This window comes from Cryphonectria parasitica, assembly GCF_011745365.1.
Source record: "Cryphonectria parasitica EP155 unplaced genomic scaffold M406scaffold_2, whole genome shotgun sequence".
NCBI lineage: Eukaryota > Fungi > Ascomycota > Sordariomycetes > Diaporthales > Cryphonectriaceae > Cryphonectria > Cryphonectria parasitica.
The window spans coordinates 3,276,116-3,295,270 of NW_024468910.1; the positions used below are offsets into that span (position 1 = coordinate 3,276,116).

General features: G+C 50.8%; 5 protein-coding genes across 5 annotated transcripts; 4 read left to right on the forward strand and 1 right to left on the reverse strand.

Moving 5' to 3' along the window:
* The first annotated feature begins 5,896 nt into the window (after positions 1–5,896).
* On the forward strand, positions 5,897–8,087 carry M406DRAFT_107592 (uncharacterized protein). The gene is made up of 4 exons (XM_040915255.1): positions 5,897–6,292; positions 6,396–6,500; positions 6,586–6,968; positions 7,068–8,087. The coding sequence occupies exons 1-4, from the start codon at positions 6,143–6,145 to the stop codon at positions 7,546–7,548; spliced, it is 1,119 nt and encodes a 372-aa protein (XP_040779791.1). The 5' UTR covers positions 5,897–6,142; the 3' UTR covers positions 7,549–8,087.
* Positions 8,088–8,647: 560 nt separating this feature from the next.
* Positions 8,648–9,949, forward strand: M406DRAFT_98778 (DNA-directed DNA polymerase B; the record flags this gene model as incomplete). The annotated part of the gene is made up of 3 exons (XM_040926424.1): positions 8,648–8,663; positions 8,714–8,971; positions 9,069–9,949. 3 exons carry the CDS (start codon positions 8,648–8,650, stop codon positions 9,887–9,889), a joined length of 1,095 nt encoding a protein of 364 aa, XP_040779792.1. The 3' UTR covers positions 9,890–9,949.
* Positions 9,950–10,507: 558 nt separating this feature from the next.
* Positions 10,508–13,167, reverse strand: M406DRAFT_327250 (uncharacterized protein; the record flags this gene model as incomplete). Its single annotated transcript, XM_040920184.1, has 9 exons — positions 10,508–10,684; positions 10,741–10,947; positions 11,001–11,240; positions 11,300–11,340; positions 11,400–11,456; positions 11,487–12,155; positions 12,186–12,329; positions 12,388–12,554; positions 12,620–13,167. 9 exons carry the CDS (start codon positions 13,165–13,167, stop codon positions 10,508–10,510), a joined length of 2,250 nt encoding a protein of 749 aa, XP_040779793.1.
* Positions 13,168–15,867: 2,700 nt separating this feature from the next.
* On the forward strand, positions 15,868–18,285 carry M406DRAFT_344822 (acetyl-CoA synthetase-like protein; the record flags this gene model as incomplete). The annotated part of the gene is made up of 6 exons (XM_040922016.1): positions 15,868–15,910; positions 16,013–16,248; positions 16,422–17,045; positions 17,138–17,300; positions 17,388–17,723; positions 17,821–18,285. 6 exons carry the CDS (start codon positions 15,868–15,870, stop codon positions 18,150–18,152), a joined length of 1,734 nt encoding a protein of 577 aa, XP_040779794.1. The 3' UTR covers positions 18,153–18,285.
* Positions 18,286–18,464: 179 nt separating this feature from the next.
* M406DRAFT_71807 (uncharacterized protein) lies at positions 18,465–18,982 on the forward strand (the record flags this gene model as incomplete). The annotated part of the gene is made up of 2 exons (XM_040925499.1): positions 18,465–18,603; positions 18,738–18,982. The coding sequence occupies 2 exons, from the start codon at positions 18,465–18,467 to the stop codon at positions 18,980–18,982; spliced, it is 384 nt and encodes a 127-aa protein (XP_040779795.1).
* Positions 18,983–19,155: the final 173 nt, after the last annotated feature.

The following is a 19,155-nucleotide window of genomic DNA, read 5'->3' on the forward strand; positions in this document are numbered from 1 at the left end:
CTGACAGCTGATGAGGGCGCAGGTTTGCCCTTGCAGGTTGGCTGATTCCCGCTCGGTATTCACAGCGCTATCTGACCAGACGACAAAACCGTTGTGGATATTACGAGATGTGTGTGTGTCTTTTCGAGATAGCGTCTTGGAAGAATGCCTTTCCCGAGGACTTGGTCGCGTGGCAGCAGGGGTAGGAACCGAGATTGACCCGTCCCCCCGGTTACAAGTGAGGCTGTATATATCGAGGGTCACGGCGATAGCTTCTCTTGATTACGAGATCACCCTGTTGGCCCCCAACACAGCCGCCCTGCCCTTTGCGAACTCCCCACGCTGCGCTGCGAACGCTGCACTGCCACAGGACTAGCCACTTCGTATCGATTACTCACCCGAAATGCAAATTGCGATAATGGCATTGAAGCAGATCATAGTGAATGCCTCGTTCTTAGGATCGGTAATTGCTTAGAAATTCATCTTTATACTATCGAATAGGTAATCAGCGCTCTTGAAGTTTCGCTAATACTCATCACACATGTGCTACTAGGCCTTGCAAGTAATGAATGAGTCTATTGCTCTGTGATTTGTATCGTCACTGTGGCTCAGGATTATTGCCTCCCGAGCTTAATACCTAAGAAGAATCTCCCCTCCATTCTACGTATAGACAATGATGTACACATGGGCGTGCTTTTCTGTACGTACTAGAGAGGCTATGCCTTGGTCAGGGCATGATACTTCAACTAAACAAATCTCGATGAGACTGATCCTTACAGAGAACCTGGACAGGGAAGTTATCAAACAACCTTCGTGACCCTCCACAAGACACTGTGCATCAGTGCAGATCTTGGGGGGAAATGCCTTTCCATCAACAACTGTCACATGGAGCGGCCTTGGCGAACACTGGGATGTTTGGCGCCGTATCTCGCCCAAAAGCAGACTTGACATGATTCCTTTAACGCCTAAAGCTGAAGCGAGTCTCTGACTACAGTACGATGTTGGCGTGGTCTATATTCAGTCGAAGACGGACAATTGCTTGGCAGTCATCGCTTGGACGAGATCCTCCTCGTTAGTTAAAGGACGCAATGCATACATACTTACCCAGCACCACATTACGTGGGTGGCAAAGAGCAAGTGCACCAATCTTGGACTGAATATCAGGGACTCTCAACTGGCCCCGATCGTAGGAAATTTGCCACTCTATTCTCGGACAGTATTCATCGTTAGGGATAGGCAATGAGCTGAACTACGCGATGGCGGTCAATACGTGATAGTGGACCACAGGGTTCATTCGTTACGGGCCTCTAATAGAGGCCAACCATATTGAGTCTACCCCAAATGGTTGTAAATATCCATACGTTATTGGTCAGTTCACAGTCTCGAGCCCGTGCGGAAATATGTAACTCTCACCATATTAGGCAAACAAATGCGATAAAACATGGGGTCAGCCCTGCGAATTGTGCCCAGTCCTAAGCGCCGTAGGTTGTGAATGCTCTAGCTTTTTGGAGAATCAGACGGCCTCCTGCTGCCCGCATCGTATTAGGAGAATGATGTTGAACACCCATTTCCCCGCCCTCCCTTTTGCTTCTTCTTGGTGTATGTTATTCTAGGAGAGGGGGGGGGGGAGGGCAATACAACTTCCTTATCAACGTCCAGTGTTTGGCACGAAATTCCATAAGGGAAGCCCTTCCCCTAGTCGAAATATCCCCATGTAAAGCTCGCCGATACGGTGAACTGGAACAGAAACAGTATCATTCGATTAGATATCCCTTACTTATCACAAATAGGTTTAGACAGCATTTGAGGTCGACGAGCACGTGGCTTCGAATATCGTGAAACTTGGAACCCAAGCTTACACTGCATGCGCCTGTCGCACAATAAACTGTCCACAGGTGCCAAAGTGAAACACATTTGGTCAGCCCTCGCATTCTCACCCACGTGGTTTTCCTAGAATGGAGAAGAAGGGGGGGGGGGGGGAACTTGGCTGCGGGAGATCTTAGCTGACCGTGCTACATCACCGCCCGGGGTTAGCCGAAGGAGGATCTGGTGAGGCTGCCACTGCTTTGCGCTGACAGTCTCAATTGGGGCTTGACACAACTACGTAAGCTAAGCAAGTAGCAGCAACAGTGAAATTTGACGTATTATGATGCAAAATTTGTTGACTAGAATCTGCCTTGGCGGGTTGCCTTTCCGCCAAATCAAATTCTCACTCTGCACTGCCTAGGAATTATTATACTGCTTTTGACAGATACTGGCAGATTACATCCAAATAACTCATAGACGGGTTTTGTATGGTGACATATGGGGTTGGATCCTTTGTATTTCCGCCGAGTGCGCAGGTGATTACTGTGTAATCGATTTATATTTGGTAAAGTTGTGAGAAGGGTCTCGAATTCTTTCCTTCCCCAAACCAAACAGAACAGGGATTCCCAACGCGCAGAGGATACTTACTGTTTCTCAATCTCTACTTACAGTCTCGATCATGGAAAATTTGAACTCTAGATTGGCTTTGTCCAAGTTGTGGGTTCCCCGTTGCGGAGTGCCTCTCTGGGTGGCCCCCGGCCCCGTTTCACAAATTGGAAGTCTATGTTGTTATCATCGATAATACACGCCGTTATATCCTGACTTTGCCGCACTATAGGAGGTAACATTTGTCAAGTTATATTTATCTCCCACTCGCTGAACACAACCACTGTCCAACTTCTGCCAGTTGCTTTCTCACACAGTAGGTATGATTCAGCTTGGGGAAAGAAACATGAGACGACCCGACAATAAGGCCGTGGGGCTTTCATTAGAGTTTGATGCTTGGCTCTGGTCATGAGTCCGGACTATCAGCCCTATATGTGCTGTTTTTAGAATATCTAGAATGGTAAGATCGGAGCCTTGGTGCGAGAATGAACACTGCTCAGAGTCTGTGCGTATGTCGCATTCCGATTAGGGTCCAGTTTTCTAGGCCTGCACCATAGTATGCATGCTGCTTTTACGGGCTGTCATGAGACTTGGAAACCCTCTCGTTCATGAATTCTCCGTAGGTTACCCCATGATTGCTAGCCTAGTACAGGTGCATGTCTCTGCTGAACTCTTGACGTTCGAGCTCAACGTTACTTGAAAACAATCGTTGTACCTTTGCTGATTGCCCTCAGTGCCTTGGCTTTGCTGTAGGATCCAAGGCCAACTTACTCAAGATCCCCCCTCCATACCGGTTTTGCGGATAGCCAGGCCAACAGGGCAGAGTCATTCCACTGAGACTGCCACTCTATAATCACCTGTTTCACTGAAATGTCCTAATAGTTGAGTCCTGTCCTGTCTAAAGAGTTGAAGTTGCCCCAGGCGAAAGCAGATCAAAGGCTACCAGCCTTGACCGGGCAAGCCATTGTTTCGGGATATTTCCGACTACCACCTGTGTTAATAATGTGGAGGTCAGAAAACAACAGGGGCCAAAAGCTGGGACGTTCACACATGTACACTGACCAGGGGTGAGGTCTGCCCTTCCTTGCTTCTTGTCTCGTCTGAAGAAAAACAATGAGAACTTTTGGGGGGGGGGGGATGGCAACAAGAAAAAAAAGGCAAGAAAATAAAGATCCCAGCCACGGCGTAATGCGGCGTCCACGCAAGTCATCCCAGGTTTTCAAACAATGATTGAGGCGCAGTGCTGTGACTAGCGACAGCGAAATGGGACGATCAAAACATCCTTGAAGATTTACACTGGTACTTTTTTTCTACAATGCTGCTCGGCAGTGCGGCATTAACCTGAGTCAAAAGCTGAGGTACTGTTCCAACACATACAATTGTGATGAGTCTTCTTTGGTGAGCGGAAGACGCTTTCTGATCTAGAGTAGACGCTTGATGGAATGTGGGCGGTGGCGTCCAACATGCAGAACACGGAGAAAAATGGACGGAGAGAAAGTGAAGGGAAAAGGAAGAAAGAAAATAAAACAGGGGGGAAACCAACACCACAGCTGCGTATCTTTTGGTCGTCGCAGTCCAGATAGGCTGACCAAAGATCCTTGATGATAAGGCCGAAGTTTTGCTTTTCCCCCTCCCTGAGACTTGCATATCGACGGTCTACTTCTACTATGGTAGAACTTGGAAGGTGACTTCAATAGTAGCTTTAAGCTCCAGCAAATGGTAAATTCGTTTCCCCTTCAAGCCTGCAATAACACACACACACACACATACACATTCGCAAATACGAGAAGCACAATGGGCAAACCCTAAGTGAAGCGTACGAAGCAATGAGGCAACCCTTACTTGTTGGACCACGTTGCGAGTCCGGGGGGAGATTCATCCAGTCTGGGTTACCGAGAGCCGTCATGCTGGTCCTTGTTTGAGCTGCAACCTCCAGGAGTCGACTTGAATCGTGGGGGAGGGGGAGATGACGGGGGTCGGTCCAAGCTGCTCTTGCATAGTAGTATATATTGTATTGTGTTATCGCCGTGAAGGCCGGCAGCCTCGCCATTGCAAGTGTTGTCTCGGTGTCGCTTCGGCAGATAAAAAAGGCGGCCAAGCCCACATACACACATACTATGTACACACACACACACACACACGCATACTTCATGCAGGACAAGATGTCGATCTACTTCTGTATGGAGATGTTATCCCCGCAGCGCATCGGACTCATGCAGTTTTTGTGTTCACAAGGCCACAGCCATATAGAGAGAGAAAGAGAAAGGCCTCTCGATGAAGACCGAAATTAGGGCGAGTGCTCGGAGCCGATCGTACCCCAAACCCCAAGGGGATGATGCCCTGACTTCCTCACCAACTGAGACGGGGGCTTAGGACACAAAAACGCCGACAAACTTGCTTTGGTCTAACCCCCCACCCCCCATCTTTTCTCAAAAGTGATGAATGTTGCGAGAGATTTGGTGACGAGGAGGTGCAGCTGTGTCGGTCACGCTCAAGTGTGCTGATGGCGTTGTTTACTACTACTGTACAGTAGTCCGTCGAACTACCTATGCGTCATGCAGGAACTACTGTACCTTTTCCTCGACCCAACCAGTCTCCGCTCCTCGCTTGGTTGACGTGCAGCGGAAATTGCCCCTGACGTGTCTAAATTGTGGTCCATCTGGGGCAGAGGCCACCCCGGGAATTTTTTGATTTTATTTTAACTGAAACGTGGCCCACATGCCACATTGTGCGCAAGAAGAAGAAAAAAAAGGCAAAAAGGAAAGAAAAGGAAGATTGAAAGAAAAGAAAAGGAAAGATGTTCAGGCTATTTTTGATGGAGTTCCCCCAATGTACAAAGCCAACCTCCGGCGACGAGTATTGCGCTTCCAGGTTGGATGGTTACAATCCACGCGCCACCACTTTACATGCCCGAGGACCCATCTCCCGTCCTCCTTCCCCTGCTAGATTAGACAAGGCCCTCGTGCGACGAGGTCATTTCTTCCTGCGCAAGTCTCGGTCACTAAATGTCTAGTCTCGTCCTGTTACCATAGTCTGTATGAACTATGCCGACTGCCACCCACCCCCAGAAAGTGAGGAAACGTGGAGAAATTCAGGCCCTCATGCAAGGGCCCCGCCGGCTGAATGCAATTCTTCCACGCTACACAGCCGTCTGGGATAGATGTTGCGTGACATTGAAGACCTGGACGCACGATTTAGCGGCAACATGGTAACATGATAAATTGATTCATAGCAGGATGGAGGGAACGATGCGCGTCTTGTCATCATCCCTTTGGGTGTGTGTGGGTGGGTGGGCGTGTGGGTGTGTGTGTCACCCTCGCTCGTACGGCGACTGAGCCCGGATCTTCGTCCGGACTTATACAAAGTACAGACGACTCGCGAGGGAAGGGCGGCCCGAGGGGTAGGTAAGAGAAGGGGGCAAAAGGCACTGAAATAGTGAGAACACATCTATTTCTAGAGAGCCAGGTCCCCACAATTGTCAATTGTCTCGTCCTCGGATGCTTGTCTCAGGCACGTTCCGAGGCAGCAGACCGGATAGAGATCTCTCTCACTGTCTGGAGAGAGGGACACACACACACACACACACACACACAGAGAGAGAGAGAGAGAGAGAGAGAGAGAGAGAGATCACTGGATATGATTTGAGGCCACCCCCCCCGGGCTTTTCGGGTCCCTCCACAAAATCGCAACCACCTCAGTCCACACCACGCAACGCGCCAGGAGCGCATCGTTCGCGAACAAACAATACAACATGAAGCCCGGTGCCAACGCTGGTGGGATTCTGGCTGTAGCAAGTATAGCCATCGTTGTGGGCACCCTGGCTGTGGCTCTGCGGCTGTACACGCGCAAGTTCGTCTTGAACCAGATATGGCTTGATGATTATCTCGCCGTCGTCTCTTGGGTAAGCTCAGTTGTGACCGTGTGCTATGCACACATATACACACGCGCACACACACACAGACAGAGAGAGAGAGCTGACATTCAACCTCGGTTTTACGTTCCAGGCCTGCCTCATAGCTCTGGCAATACAAAACTTCCACGCCGTCAGCACAGGTCTCGGATCACATTTTGACCAGATCCCGCCTTCGGGATACAATGCATTCTTCAAAGTGAGTACAGCCTTTTTGTTGTCAGCCCAACACAGCGCATCATGGGTTATGAATACTGACCTCGACACATGACCATGGACAATAGGATCTATGGCTGGGTCTCGTGATATACAATATCACTCTTCTCTTCACAAAACTGACCCTCTTCTTCCAATTCTACCGCGTCATCCGGCAGACAAGTTGGGGTGGGCTGAAGATGTTCAATGCTTGCGCCATGTCCATCATTGCAGCATGGCAATTCGCCCAGATTTTCGTCCAGGTCTTTGCCTGCGTCCCCGTCGAAGCCGCCTGGGACCAGACCGTCAAGGGTGTTTGCCAGTCCATCCTCGTGACGCGGACAATGAACAGCGTGGGCAACATCGTGACCGACTTTATCATCCTTTTGCTCCCGTTGCCCATCATCTGGCGTCTGGCACTGCCCCGAAAATCAAAATATGCTGTCATAGGCATCTTCTCTCTGGGGTTTTTGTGAGTGATCGCCCCCCCCCCCCCACCAACATACATCATCTCCCCACCCCTCTCTTCTCGCCCTGAGATGAGATGACCGCAGCTGATTTAAAGGGATAGCACCTGCATCGTATCCATCCTGCGTATCACTCTCACCCCAACGGGTGAAAGCGATATAGCGTTCCAGACGGTATCAGTGATTGCCTGGACCACAGCAGAAGTTCTGACAGGCGTCATCATCGCCTCGCTGTCGACTATGCGCCCGCTCATGAGCCGCTATGTATCTGGTTTCACGACCAGGGGAACGAGCAAGGCCACGAGTGCCACGAGTCGCAGCCGCGCAAGCTACGGCATGCAGAACCTGTACGCCAAAGGAACCCCAGGGACGAGCAGGGCCGACCGCAGGTCTATGTTGGCGTCTCCTGCTAGGAGGTTCAGTGGCGGCGGCTGGCTGGACCTGTCTGAGTCGGATCGAGAAGACATGGCGAGGCATGGGGTTGCAGGTCTCAGGATGCCCGACCTGGCGCGGCTGGAACCTGGCATTGGTCGTCATGGGAGCATTCGAGTGACGAAAGAGTGGTCAGTCCGTGGCGAGACTTGATTCCGTGGCGGAAGAAGAAAGAAAAAGAAAGAAAAAATACGAGAAAAAATCGCCCCACCGCAGATACAGGACGTGTGGAGGAGAAATATTCGGGCGAAGCTTTATTCACTATATTATCCATTTTAGTGTATAATATTCAAATCGTCACTATCTTGTCTACAAGCCAACAACAATTGCTGACCTCGGGATCGTTTGGGTGGGTACCCTCCCTGACAAAACAAGATAGAAGGATCAGGATTCATGTGTTAAGCTTGCTTCACTCACATGATGTGTAGCACTGTTTCCAGGCTTTCCTGTGACAGGATAGAGCCATCTCTGTTACCTGCTTCATCCTCTGTTGGTTCAGGTGGTTGGTGGATTTCGCCCAGCAGAAGCTGTTTAGGTGTTCTCCATGAATGGTCAGGCTAAGTCGAAGTCGATTGCAAAGCATGCATACTCTTGATGAACAAGTTCCTAAGCATTAGCAGACAGACAGACAGACACCCTTCATCCCTAGTCAGCAGGATGGAAATCTCAAAAGGATCAGAAGGTCATTTGTTGTTGCTGTAGCTCAATCAAGATTCATTACTACAGTAATTGCAAGATCACAGTGCCTTGCCGCAAATCGTGCAGCTCTGATTTTTGGGGGGGGTTGCGGGGCAGCTTCCTTCCAGCCCAACTAATCGGTATCTTGCTGTGCTAGCTCTAATGTGCCATGTACCCCAGAGAGTGTTTGGTGCCAATGGACCCCTGTCTTTATGTGAAGAAGAAATCCTTCCCCCACTACAGCTCCAAAACTTCCGATCCCAAGACAACAATCATCATCATCATCGTCCAAGGCTCGAGTACACCACACACACAAGCACCCAGCTCATGTGGAGGCTGCCGCCACCATAGATCACACTTCCTACAAAGGAATGAGACTGCTAAAGCAAAGACCCATCTCACCACCAAGAGCCGACTTTGTCCTCTGCTATCACCACAGGTGCCTCAACCTGCTAGCGCAACAATTCCTCCTGCACGACGCCTAAATTCTACCATTTCAGCTCCTGCGGGTTCCTCCTTCCGAGACATAGGGTCCTAGAAGCCACGATGAAGCCAAACTCAAGCCTCTCAGCACATGCTGCCACAGGAAGGTTCCTGTCCAGCACCCTCAACAGATCCTCTCCAGTCCTACCACCAATAGTGGCTTTGGCACGCCACCGCTCACTCCACGCCTCGTCTCCTGACCCTGCCAATGTCGCTCCCTTCTATGCTACTGGTCCCCCTCCAGAACCACCACAGCCAGCAGTAGAACACCCATATGCCAAAGCGGAGAGGAGGCGGAAGCAGGCTGAGCTGCTGCGCAATGCAAAGGAGATCCGGAATGAAATCAGGGCTGGGAAGAACAAAACACCATTGAGGAAGCGATTCTGGAAGGATGTTCATGTGAAGGAAGTGGATGGTGAGTTGATCTCCCATTGTCTCTAGGGGCTGGACATTTGGTCCCTCCCTAGCAAAGTCCCCCAAATACAAGCAAGACTAACCAAGAAACTCAACAGGTGTCTACCAAATCTACTTGGACGCCCGCCCCCTCCGACACCCAGAAACCAAAGAAATAGTCAATATCCCTCTCACCAAGCCCCTCCTTGCCTACGCCCTCGCCTTGGAATGGGATCTCCTCACATCAGCACAGCAGGCGACAAAACAGCACCTGATCCCCCTTACATCCCTAACCTGCCGTGCCCTCGACATAGCAGCCAATGATGCTGTGACCTCATCTGACAGCACATTCAGCCCCATACGCACAAGCATTACAAACATGGTCCTCAGGTACCTGGACACTGACTCCCTCCTGTGCTGGGCACCGCCCCCCAGAGAACCACAGGCAGAGGGAGAGGGCAGCCTGCGCGAGCTGCAGGAGCGCACTGCTGGGGCTATCATAGGCTACCTGAGCACACATGTCTGGCCTGGAGTAGAAATTGAGCCTGTCCTAGATGAGGGGAGCATCATGCCCAGAGGCCAGAAGGAGGGTGTCAGAGAGGTCATCCAGGGCTGGGTGATGGGCCTTGATGCATGGGAACTTGCTGCTCTGGAGAGAGCTGCATTGGCTGGCAAAGGGCTGCTTGGTGCTGCGAGGCTGCTCGTGGAGTGGAGCGAGGGCGCTGCTGGACAAGTTGGTCGTGATGTTGCTGCTGCAGAGGGGCTAGGTGCCAGGAGGAAGTTTGACGTGGAAGAGGCTGCAAGGGTAGCAAGCCTCGAGGTGGACTGGCAGACAAGCAAATGGGGTGAGGTAGAGGATACTCATGATGTGGAAAAGGTTGATCTACGTCGCCAGCTGGGAAGTGTGGTGTTGCTGGTGTCAGGGACTGGACCAAGATAGAACTTCACACTGTAGAGAGGCCAACATGGAGACATCCATGCAAGATACTCCCAGATCATGAATTTTGGCTCAGGATGCTGTGTGAGTCGAATGTGTCAAATTGCACCAAAATTGGCAAATTGTTTAGCTAGCTACCAGGGCAGTCTTGGTGGATTCGCTGCCCATATGTGCATTGCAAATAGCAAATGTAGGAGATCAAATCGATGGCAAGATCTCCTTCACCCCAGAATTCCCCATACTTATGGAGTCCTCATCAAGAGGTTGAAATATCCCTCCTTCAAGATCTGCCTGTAGTTGCAGTGTGATCATGAAGAGTAGAAGAAAGCTCTAGCTTCTTAACTGTGCCGGAATTGCAGAGTCAAAGCAACAGTCGAAAATCGACCTCTTATGCTTATCTTCGTTGTCGCTGCTGCAGAGTCAGGGTGAAGGGGGAGCATCCCTTTTGGAACCCTGCCTGTGATCGCAAGGCCAGAATGGAAGGGATTGAAAAGTCCCTCTTTCAGAATTAGATCAAAAAAGAAAAAGAGAGGAAGAAAAAAAAAAGAAAAAAAAGGCAAGGTAAGCATGGTTTGTTGCCAGTCGGGTCTCCTTTGTAAGGGACTGGCAGGGAGCAGGCCATCACTGGTCAATATGAGGCTCGAGGTGAGTTCCTTGGAACTCGTAAGCGCCAGCATGCGCAGGGATGTGACTGGCCTCAAGCATCTTATCCCGGACTTTCTGGTCCTTGTAGTGGCTGATATTGATTGTGCGGCCTGTGAGGGCGAATCGTCGCACACCAGTCGGTGTTACCTCATGCTGTCACTTTGTTAGAATCGTGTTCCAAATTCGAAAGGGTAAGGTGTTGAACTCACCTCGGACAAGGCCTGGAGCTGCGTGCCGCACATGGTAACGGCATCACCATGCTTTAGCTGCACCTTGAGGACAACCTTGGGGCTGTTGTCGGCCTTGTTGACCTTCTTGCTTTTCTCGCCTCGCAGACGCAGACTCATCTCAGAAGGTGAGCCACAGGAGGCTGTGGTAACTGTACCATCCAGCTGCTCCTCTCCATCATCGTGCCACTATTCAGAGTCAGCTAGGATCCTGTGTATTATTATTGCTCAAAAAAACTTACGCGGATGCGGTTGTCCTCAAAGTATCCAAGGACCAACTCTTCATTGTAGGCCTTCCAAGGCTTCATGATATCTGAGGATGGCACATGGACATATGAGCCCTTGTCATTGATGAGACGCTGAGTGGTCTCAACAGCTTGCTTGCCGTAAAAGGTGAGCATGGCAAGTGACTTCAGTACGACATGAGGTGCATTCTTGAATGCCCGAGTGGGAACATCAACCCGGAATTTGTAGGCAACACCCTAGAATCAGTTAGGAGACATGGTTCTGCTGATGTAGTCTTGTTGGGATGGGCACTTACAAAGTTGACGGAGAAGTGTCGGCATAGTGTCTCTCGGTAACCTGTAGTTTTTTGGTCGGTAAAAGTTCCTCCACTGCATATAGTGATGGACTTAACTTACCACCTGCGTGCAGAGCTGCATTGCGCTGCAGCTCGAGATCATGGGCATTCTGAAGCTCTTCAAAGAGAGCATCAGCACCATTCTTACCAGACCTGATGGCCTCACTAGGTCGAGAGTGAATCAAGCTTCCAGCAAGCTTCCCATTCTTATCCTTGATCAGATAAGCAGTCACTGTAAAGTCGTTGTCTGTGATGACAGTTTTGTCAACAAATCTCTCATCAATGTTGAACGTGACGCCGTCTTGCTGTATCTTGAGGCTGTGAGTCTCATTCTCACAGCTGATGTGGTCCAGAGTCACAGGTCGGAAGAGAGCCCGAAGCTCAAAGCTGCACTTGTTGTTCTCGCAAACCCAGCCTTTCCAATGCTTGCGACGACTGCAACAGCTGCATTTTGGGCAGACCATGCCGTTGAACTGGCCCTTCTCAGTTCCGTACATGGCATTGTCAGCACTGGGCAGGGGTGTGTACCACGTAGGCACATCCAGGTCAGCAGGCAGAGGCTTCGCCCAGTTGATGAACTCCTCGCTGTACTCCAGACCTTCATTTCCCATGAGCTTCACGCCATTGTGAATGAAGAATCTGTCGCACTTGTGGTGGAGACAAATCCACTCCATATTCTTGAAGATCTTGGGGCTCTTCATCAAGCAGGTGGCGCAGGCCTGCTCAGAGCAAGTGGGGACCTCGCTGTAGACCCGCTTGTCATCAGTCTTGTCCTTAGACCAGACTGGATTCTCGCTGCCAATACGCTGTAGTTTAACTTTCCACAAAGGGTAAGAACCCAGCATACTGTGAGGTTTAACCATCTCCTGCCATAGGGCAGTAATGTAGTAGCGACCGAGCACAATGCCAAAAATTTTCTCTCGGTCCTTGTTGTCGCAGGGGATGATAGACAAGTCGATCTCACCGGACTTCCAGCTGGTGTGTTCCTTATCTGATCAAGGGAATTATTGTCAGTGCCAATACTTGGGCTACTGGGTTAGGGTACTTACCCATAACAACCAAGACAGACTTCTTTGTCTTCATTGTGTCCTCCCAATACTGGGCCTGTGCGGGCATGGTCTGCTTGCGAATCTGGATCTTCTTGGCAGTTCCCTTGGGTCCGGCAGGGAGGCTCTTTCCAGTTATAGGGTGTTTGGCCTCGAAGTGATTACCACCACTAGTGAATGATAATTAGCCTCTCGTTTTTGCTGTGATAGATAGGATCAGGCTGACAGGACTTACGAGCAAGTGATGATGCAGTCTCTCTCGAACATGTCTCGAGGTTCACCATAGCCACCAGTCCGGACTCCGAGGACAAAGCGTTGCTTGGTGTAAGTCCCACTTTCATGGGCCTTGTAATACTCCTGGCTATCACAGATAGCTTGTAGGTTGTAAGACCACACTGGAATACCTTTGTTGTGACTGCTAAGCAGCTGGTTATGATTGTAGACTCGGACCTTGGAACTTCCAGAGACAACAATGGTGCCAGGGGTGGAGGTGGAGGCCTCGTCGACAGAAGAATCGTCGAAAGAAGGAGCGACAGGAGTGGACTTGCCATCAGTTGGGGCTACGGGCTTGTCGTCGCCAGCTGCAGAAGAGGACGCAGGACTGGATAGGGTATAGTTGGAAGCATCCTCGATAGAAGATTCATTGGTAGGAAGATCAATAGTGATGGACTCAGCTGATCCATCACTGTCACTGAGGGTCAGGTTCTGCTCAGCTTTGCAGCGCTTCGGAGTAGGGGCTGATCCAGTCGAGCAGCCTCTCTTGAGGCTCTCGCGTGATGTCATCGTGACTTCTTTGTTAGCGCTATGGCGCGTGAGTGGTTGTTTTTAAGTGAGGAAGGTACTGAGATATTAATAATTGTGGGTTCGCAGGTAGGGCTTGGATGTATGTAGGCAGGTGGAAATAGATGTGGTGCACAGGTAAACTGGCAGATCAATGTCAGCGCATATGCAACCCCGACCACTGCTAACAAGGTCTTGCACCAATACTAGGAAGGGATAGAGTGAAGAGGAGGACGGATTTTGATAACAAATGTAGGTGCGCAGGTAGAAATGAATACGGTGGAAATGTAGGGCTTGGATGTGGTGCTCAGGTAAGAAGTATGCAGATGGAGTCAAGGCAGGTATACTCAGATGAGGATGGGTGCCAAATCGGATCGTTTTCAGAAACACAAGCAGGAAGGTGCGTGGGACTGAATGTCCAAGTGTGCATGTAGATGTGCCAGGACTGAATGTCTAGGTCTGGAGATGGGTGTTTGGAACGAAATGTTCTGGTACTTACTGGAAGCAGTTGCGTGATCACAGACAAGATGAATGTGTGAGGATAAGGTGTGCTGTTGTGCGGGTTAAGGCGCTGACACAGGGTGCGCGCAGGTATGCTGGTGAGGATTCTGGAAGAGTATGTCCAAGTCTGCAGGTGGGTGGTGACGATGTTGATGATGATGAACTTTTAACTGTGTTATGATAAAGGTTGATGGCGAGACTGGTGTTCAGGCTAGAGGGTGGGTGGGGCTGAGGATTGTTGTCGAGAAGAAAGATGTGAAGAAGGGAGGGAAGAGGTTGTTGGAGGATAGAAGGTGGAACGAGAAGAGAGACTTGGTAGTGGCAGGGAATTGAGGTTAAATAGATGGGTAGTGGGAGAGGAGAGGGCTGTGACAATTCGAAGAACGTGACAGGCGACGGTCTGCAACAAGAAGGAAAGAGTGACTGTTTACTTAGAAGCAGCTTGTCGAGGGGGACGAGGAAGGAGCTCTCCTCAGGGTGCACCAAGTAGGAAGGCACATCGAGGGGTAAGTTGCAGGATAGAAACCGACATAAGTAGCCAGTCGGAGAAGGACTGATCATTATGAAGAGCCCGACATTTTCATATTCCCCAACAAATGCCAACAGGATTATAGTAGTGCGATCATTATGCGCAATTGAAGCAGCTAATACTGGAGTATAATCGGATTGTTTATTTGCAGTAGACTGTGAAATTTGAGCCAGTATCAATTGTACAACTTGAATGATGTTCTTCAACTAACGTGGGCCATGTAAGCCTGCCAATCCTCCTTGGAAGACTTGTTCATCATATCATCAGGAATCCATACCTTAATTCAGATAAAATACAGACACGTGCACTCTCTAAAATTCAATCTGAAGAGTACAAATGAGAAGCTGGGTAGCACAGACCTGAACCGAATACCAGAGCAGATCCCAAGTTTGACAGACTGGGGGAAGGGGTTTGGAGGCTACTACTGCCTGAAGGTTTGAGCGGAATTTGGAAATGGAAATGAAGTCATCAAGAGCTTTGGCACAGGCCAAGAGAAGGGTCTCGCCCTATGATTTATTAGGACACCGAGGATCGGCACTGGGGGTTTTACTTTTGAAGCAGACATTTCTCCAGAGTAGTCGAGGACTGGTGCAGGTTCTGAACAGATGGCCTCAGTGTCCTGGCATGACGGGCAGCTCTGGTCTCATTCTTGATCCTGGAAAGAGGAGCAAGAGAAGCTCTGAGCAAGAACACCAAGACAGAAGTACAGCTGGCGATTTTATGTATAACTGAAAATAACAGAAAAAAGGATTCAACAAGATGTCGACCAGGCGGCGCTCTCAAGCCTGCGAGGTCCCAAAAGCAGATGCTCCCAAAGCTTGGCAGAGAGATGTCTTTAACATCCGGAATCTCAATCTTGAGCAGGATGGCGGTTTAGAAAGAAGGACAGGTGAAGAAAAGGCGGGAGAAGATACAGGTATTTATACCTAGAGGATCATGATGGTGTCCTGTGGACAGCTCTCCACAACCAATGACAAGAATCACAGTTTGACTGACGTTTATATTTGCCATGAACACTGAGTTTGATTTGCTGCCAGCAATCCACAAACAAACTTTGCAATACGCATCAAACTGACTCACAACAGGTTTGACGTTGAGGACGGAGTTTGCGGACTCAAACATTTCTCCTTTGGGCCGCAGGTTCCACAGCGGCTCCGCGACGCCTTGGACTCCTGGGAGCCTGGGGTTTTCATGGGGGTGGGGAGGGGGTGGGAGGGGCGAGGAGGAGAAAGGAGCTCAAGGAGCGCCGTTGTGGGACGCGCTACCCTCTCCATGCAACCTGGCTGGCTACTGACTGGGCCTGACCTGCTCGCTTTAGGGCTCTAGCGATTCGTGAGAGAGATGAGACCCGGGGGGTGCGGGGCAGAAACGGCATTGTGTAGCGGCTGGTGGTTTTGGTAAACCCTCCGTATACCGAGGTCTTTCTCCCTGGGCTCGCGTCATCGGACCTTCCGGCCATCTCTCTTCCCACACACAGCTGTGTCTGGTCTTCTCTTGTGACCTCAACCAGAATTTTTTCACACACACATAGAGACTTGCTTCTCTAACTTTTCGGCCTTTTATTGCCTCCAGTTACCGACCTTGATAAAAGCGACAAGACCTGATCTCTTGAAAAAGAGAGGGAGGGAGAGAGTGAGAGGGAAATTGCGCAGGATCGAGACAGCAGCGTGAAGATGGTCTTTGAACCGCCGAGCTGGGTCCCCAAGCTGCCATTCGGTTAGTTTTCACGTACAAAATTGGTTGCGCGCCGAAAATATAAGAAGGGCTCGGGTATGAAGGAGAAGAAGAACAAAAGACAAAGGCTCACTCTCGTCTCAGATCCTCCAGACAGCATCCCTGTGGCTGAGTTCACCACCAACGACAAGCATGGCCGCCACCCCGCCGCCCAGAGCAGGAATCCCTTCACCTGCGGTCTCACGGGCAAGACATTCTCCCTAGGCGAGTTCAGTGCAAGGCGTGAGGCCCTCGCACGCGCGATCGGGAAGCGTCTCGGGTGGCAGCCGAACGAGGAGACAGAGTGGGATAAAGTGGCATGCATATTCTCATTCAACACGGTACGTACTGCTACTACTGCTGATTACACATGATTTGCCCGCGTTCTTTCTTTTTTCGGGCTCTTTAAGACATCGAGGAACGAAAACACGTGCCTGTGCGACAATGCAGTGTGCCGCCCCCCCCCCCCTTCCCCACACACTGTGCTGATTGGATACCTCTCGATTGCCCGCAGATCGACTACATGACGGTCGCATATGCTGTTCACAGGCTTAATGGCATTGTCACGCCCGCCAATGCGGCCTACTCGGCGCAGGAGCTCGCACATCAGCTTAAGTCCTCTGGTGCAACGGTCCTATTCGTTGGGGGCCCGCAGCTCAAGGTTGGCCTCGAGGCAGCCCAGGCTGCCGGGATCCCCAACGATCGGGTGTGGTTGATGGGCATGCCGGGTTTCGAAAAAGCCGATGGCTTCGTGAGCGTCGAGGATCTCATCTCCGAGGGACAGAAGGCCAAGGAGCTCGATGTGCTGAGGTGGACCAAGGGCCAGGGCGCACGCCAGGTCGCGTTCCTCTGCTATTCTAGCGGCACCTCGGGCCTGCCCAAGGCCGTCATGATCTCCCACCTGAATGTCATAGCGAACACGATGCAGTTTGCCACCCATGAGAGCCACGCGAGGAAGAAGTTTGGCATTGGCCTGCAGGCCTCGCTCGGGCTGCTACCATTTAGCCACATCTATGGTCTCGTCATCATGGCGCACGGCAATGTCTGGCGCGGTGACGAGGTCATTGTGCTGCCCAAGTTCGAAATGCCAACGTTCCTCGCTGCTATCGAGCGGTTCAAGCTGAACACATTATATCTGGTATGTGATATAACCGCATATCGCTCGTTATGTATCGCCGATGTATCAATTTTTTTTCTTCTTTTGTGTGTGTGTTGACATTCTGCCACCAGGTCCCACCTATCGTCATTCGCATGACGAGAAGCCCCGACGAGTGTAAAAAGTTCAACCTTGACAGCGTTAGGGTGGTCTACTGTGGAGCGGCACCACTGGGAGAGGAAACTGTTGCGGATATGAAGAAGCTCTATCCAAAGTGGCGAGTAGCACAAGGATATGGTAGGTTTCTTTCGCTTCTTCATCCCTTTTTCTCAGGTCCATAAATTGCAGCGACGCGTGTGCTGGTACTGAACATGTATGATCTAGGCATGACCGAGCTCGCGACATTAGCTGTCTCCTCCAGCGAACACGACATCATGCCCAAGTCCTCTGGCTCCATCTGCCCGGCGACTAGGGCCAAGATCATCGGGCTGGACGGGAAGGAGGTCACTGAGTATGACGTGCCCGGCGAGCTCTGGATACAATCGCCGTCTGCGACCCTCGGCTACCTCAACAACGTCAAGTCCACTGCCGAGACCTTCGTGCACGATCAGGATGGCCGCTGGGTCAGGACAGGCGACGAGGCGCTGGTGACGCTGGCTCCTTCTGGTATCGAGCACGTGGTGATAGTCGACCGGATCAAAGAGCTTATCAAGGTCAAAGGTGCGCATGAACACAAACCCCCCACCCTCTATTGCAGCTGCCTACGAGGACACATGAGGGAAAAGTGACTGCTGACATCGACTTCCACCATACTTAGGCCACCAGGTTGCCCCCGCCGAGCTCGAGGCCCACCTGCTCTCTCACCCTGCCGTGGCCGACTGCGCTGTCATCCAAATCCCCGATGACCGAGCCGGCGAGGTTCCCAAGGCGTTTGTCGTTAAAGCGCCGGCGTTCGCAGGCAAGCCGGAAGACGAAGTCACCTCGGCAATACTCAAGCATGTCGAAGAGCACAAGGCCCCCTACAAGTGGATCAAAGGTGGCATCGAGTACCTGGATGAGGTACCCAAGAGCCCCAGTGGGAAAATCTTGAGGCGCCTTTTGAGGGACAAAGAGAAGGCTGCTAGGGCAAAGGCTGGCCCCAGATTGTGATCGATTCATGCAAATAGAAATAGAGAATGTATCGATATTCTGGACATACATATCTTGGAGTTCTGGCTGCTATGAATGGGAGGGGGGATAGAATTAGTTAGCAGCACTAGCAACATAGCAATTCGTACACAGCAAGAGCTTCAGGAGCTTCTAATCTTGTATTGAGATATCTGGCATTGTGTGTCACTACTAAGCAGCAATCTAGCATCATGCTATCGATCCTTTCCCTTCCTTTTCCTTCCTTGGTCACTCCTGTCGTCCATCCTCACCCTTCACCTGTTCAACCCAAAATAGTACACTAATTTTCTCACCATGGGTATTTGGCAGCTCAACATTGAGGCCTATCATTGTCGTCGAGACCCAAACCACCCTGACCAAGAGCCCATTCCCCCTCCCATCTTTCGACCTGCAACCCTTCTCTTTCCCAACGAGATGGAGCCTCAGGATTCAGGTAAGCAGACAATCGCGTCCTCTCTCGCCTGCCAATCAATATCCCCACCTCTCTTCTACCCTGGCCTTAATCTCTCCATTTCACTCGCCATAGTCTTCTGCTGACAAGCTTAATCGTCTTATTGCAATGATTAGGCTCCCCTGGTCGACCTTCTCAGCAGGCTCTTCGTGCTGATTTTGGACGCATTGGCGGCCTGCAAGCTGGCATTCTTGCTGATGCTGAGACGCGTCGTACTCTCGCTGACGTGACCTTCATGGCCACGAGCAGCTTCATGGCCTACCATGTGCTGAAGCCCATTGCTCAAGCCAAGCCTGTTCATGCTATCGGTGCGACTCTGGGCCTGGCAGCAGCCATGTTCCTTCATAGTGTTCGTCACTAATCCTCCTTTCGACGAGATACAATAATCATTCACAAGAGTGAGCATAATTCTTTTACTCCTCCTTCATCAACAAGCTCCTCATGATCCCCTGGATACCCACATTTTTGTTTTCTTTCCAGTTTGCAGTATGTGTAACAAGCTAATATTTTTCTCGTGTTTGGAACTACAGAAGA

What these genes read in the sequence shown, in the direction of transcription:
- M406DRAFT_107592 (XM_040915255.1), top strand. Translation starts at nt 6,143, where the DNA reads ATGAAGCCCGGTGCCAACGCTGGTGGGATTCTGGCTGTAGCAAGTATA. An exon ending in GATACAATGCATTCTTCAAA is followed by an intron (nt 6,501 to 6,585) that starts GTGAGTACAGCC and finishes CATGGACAATAG; the next exon opens with GATCTATGGCTGGGTCTCGT. An exon ending in ATCTTCTCTCTGGGGTTTTT is followed by an intron (nt 6,969 to 7,067) that starts GTGAGTGATCGC and finishes TTAAAGGGATAG; the next exon opens with CACCTGCATCGTATCCATCC.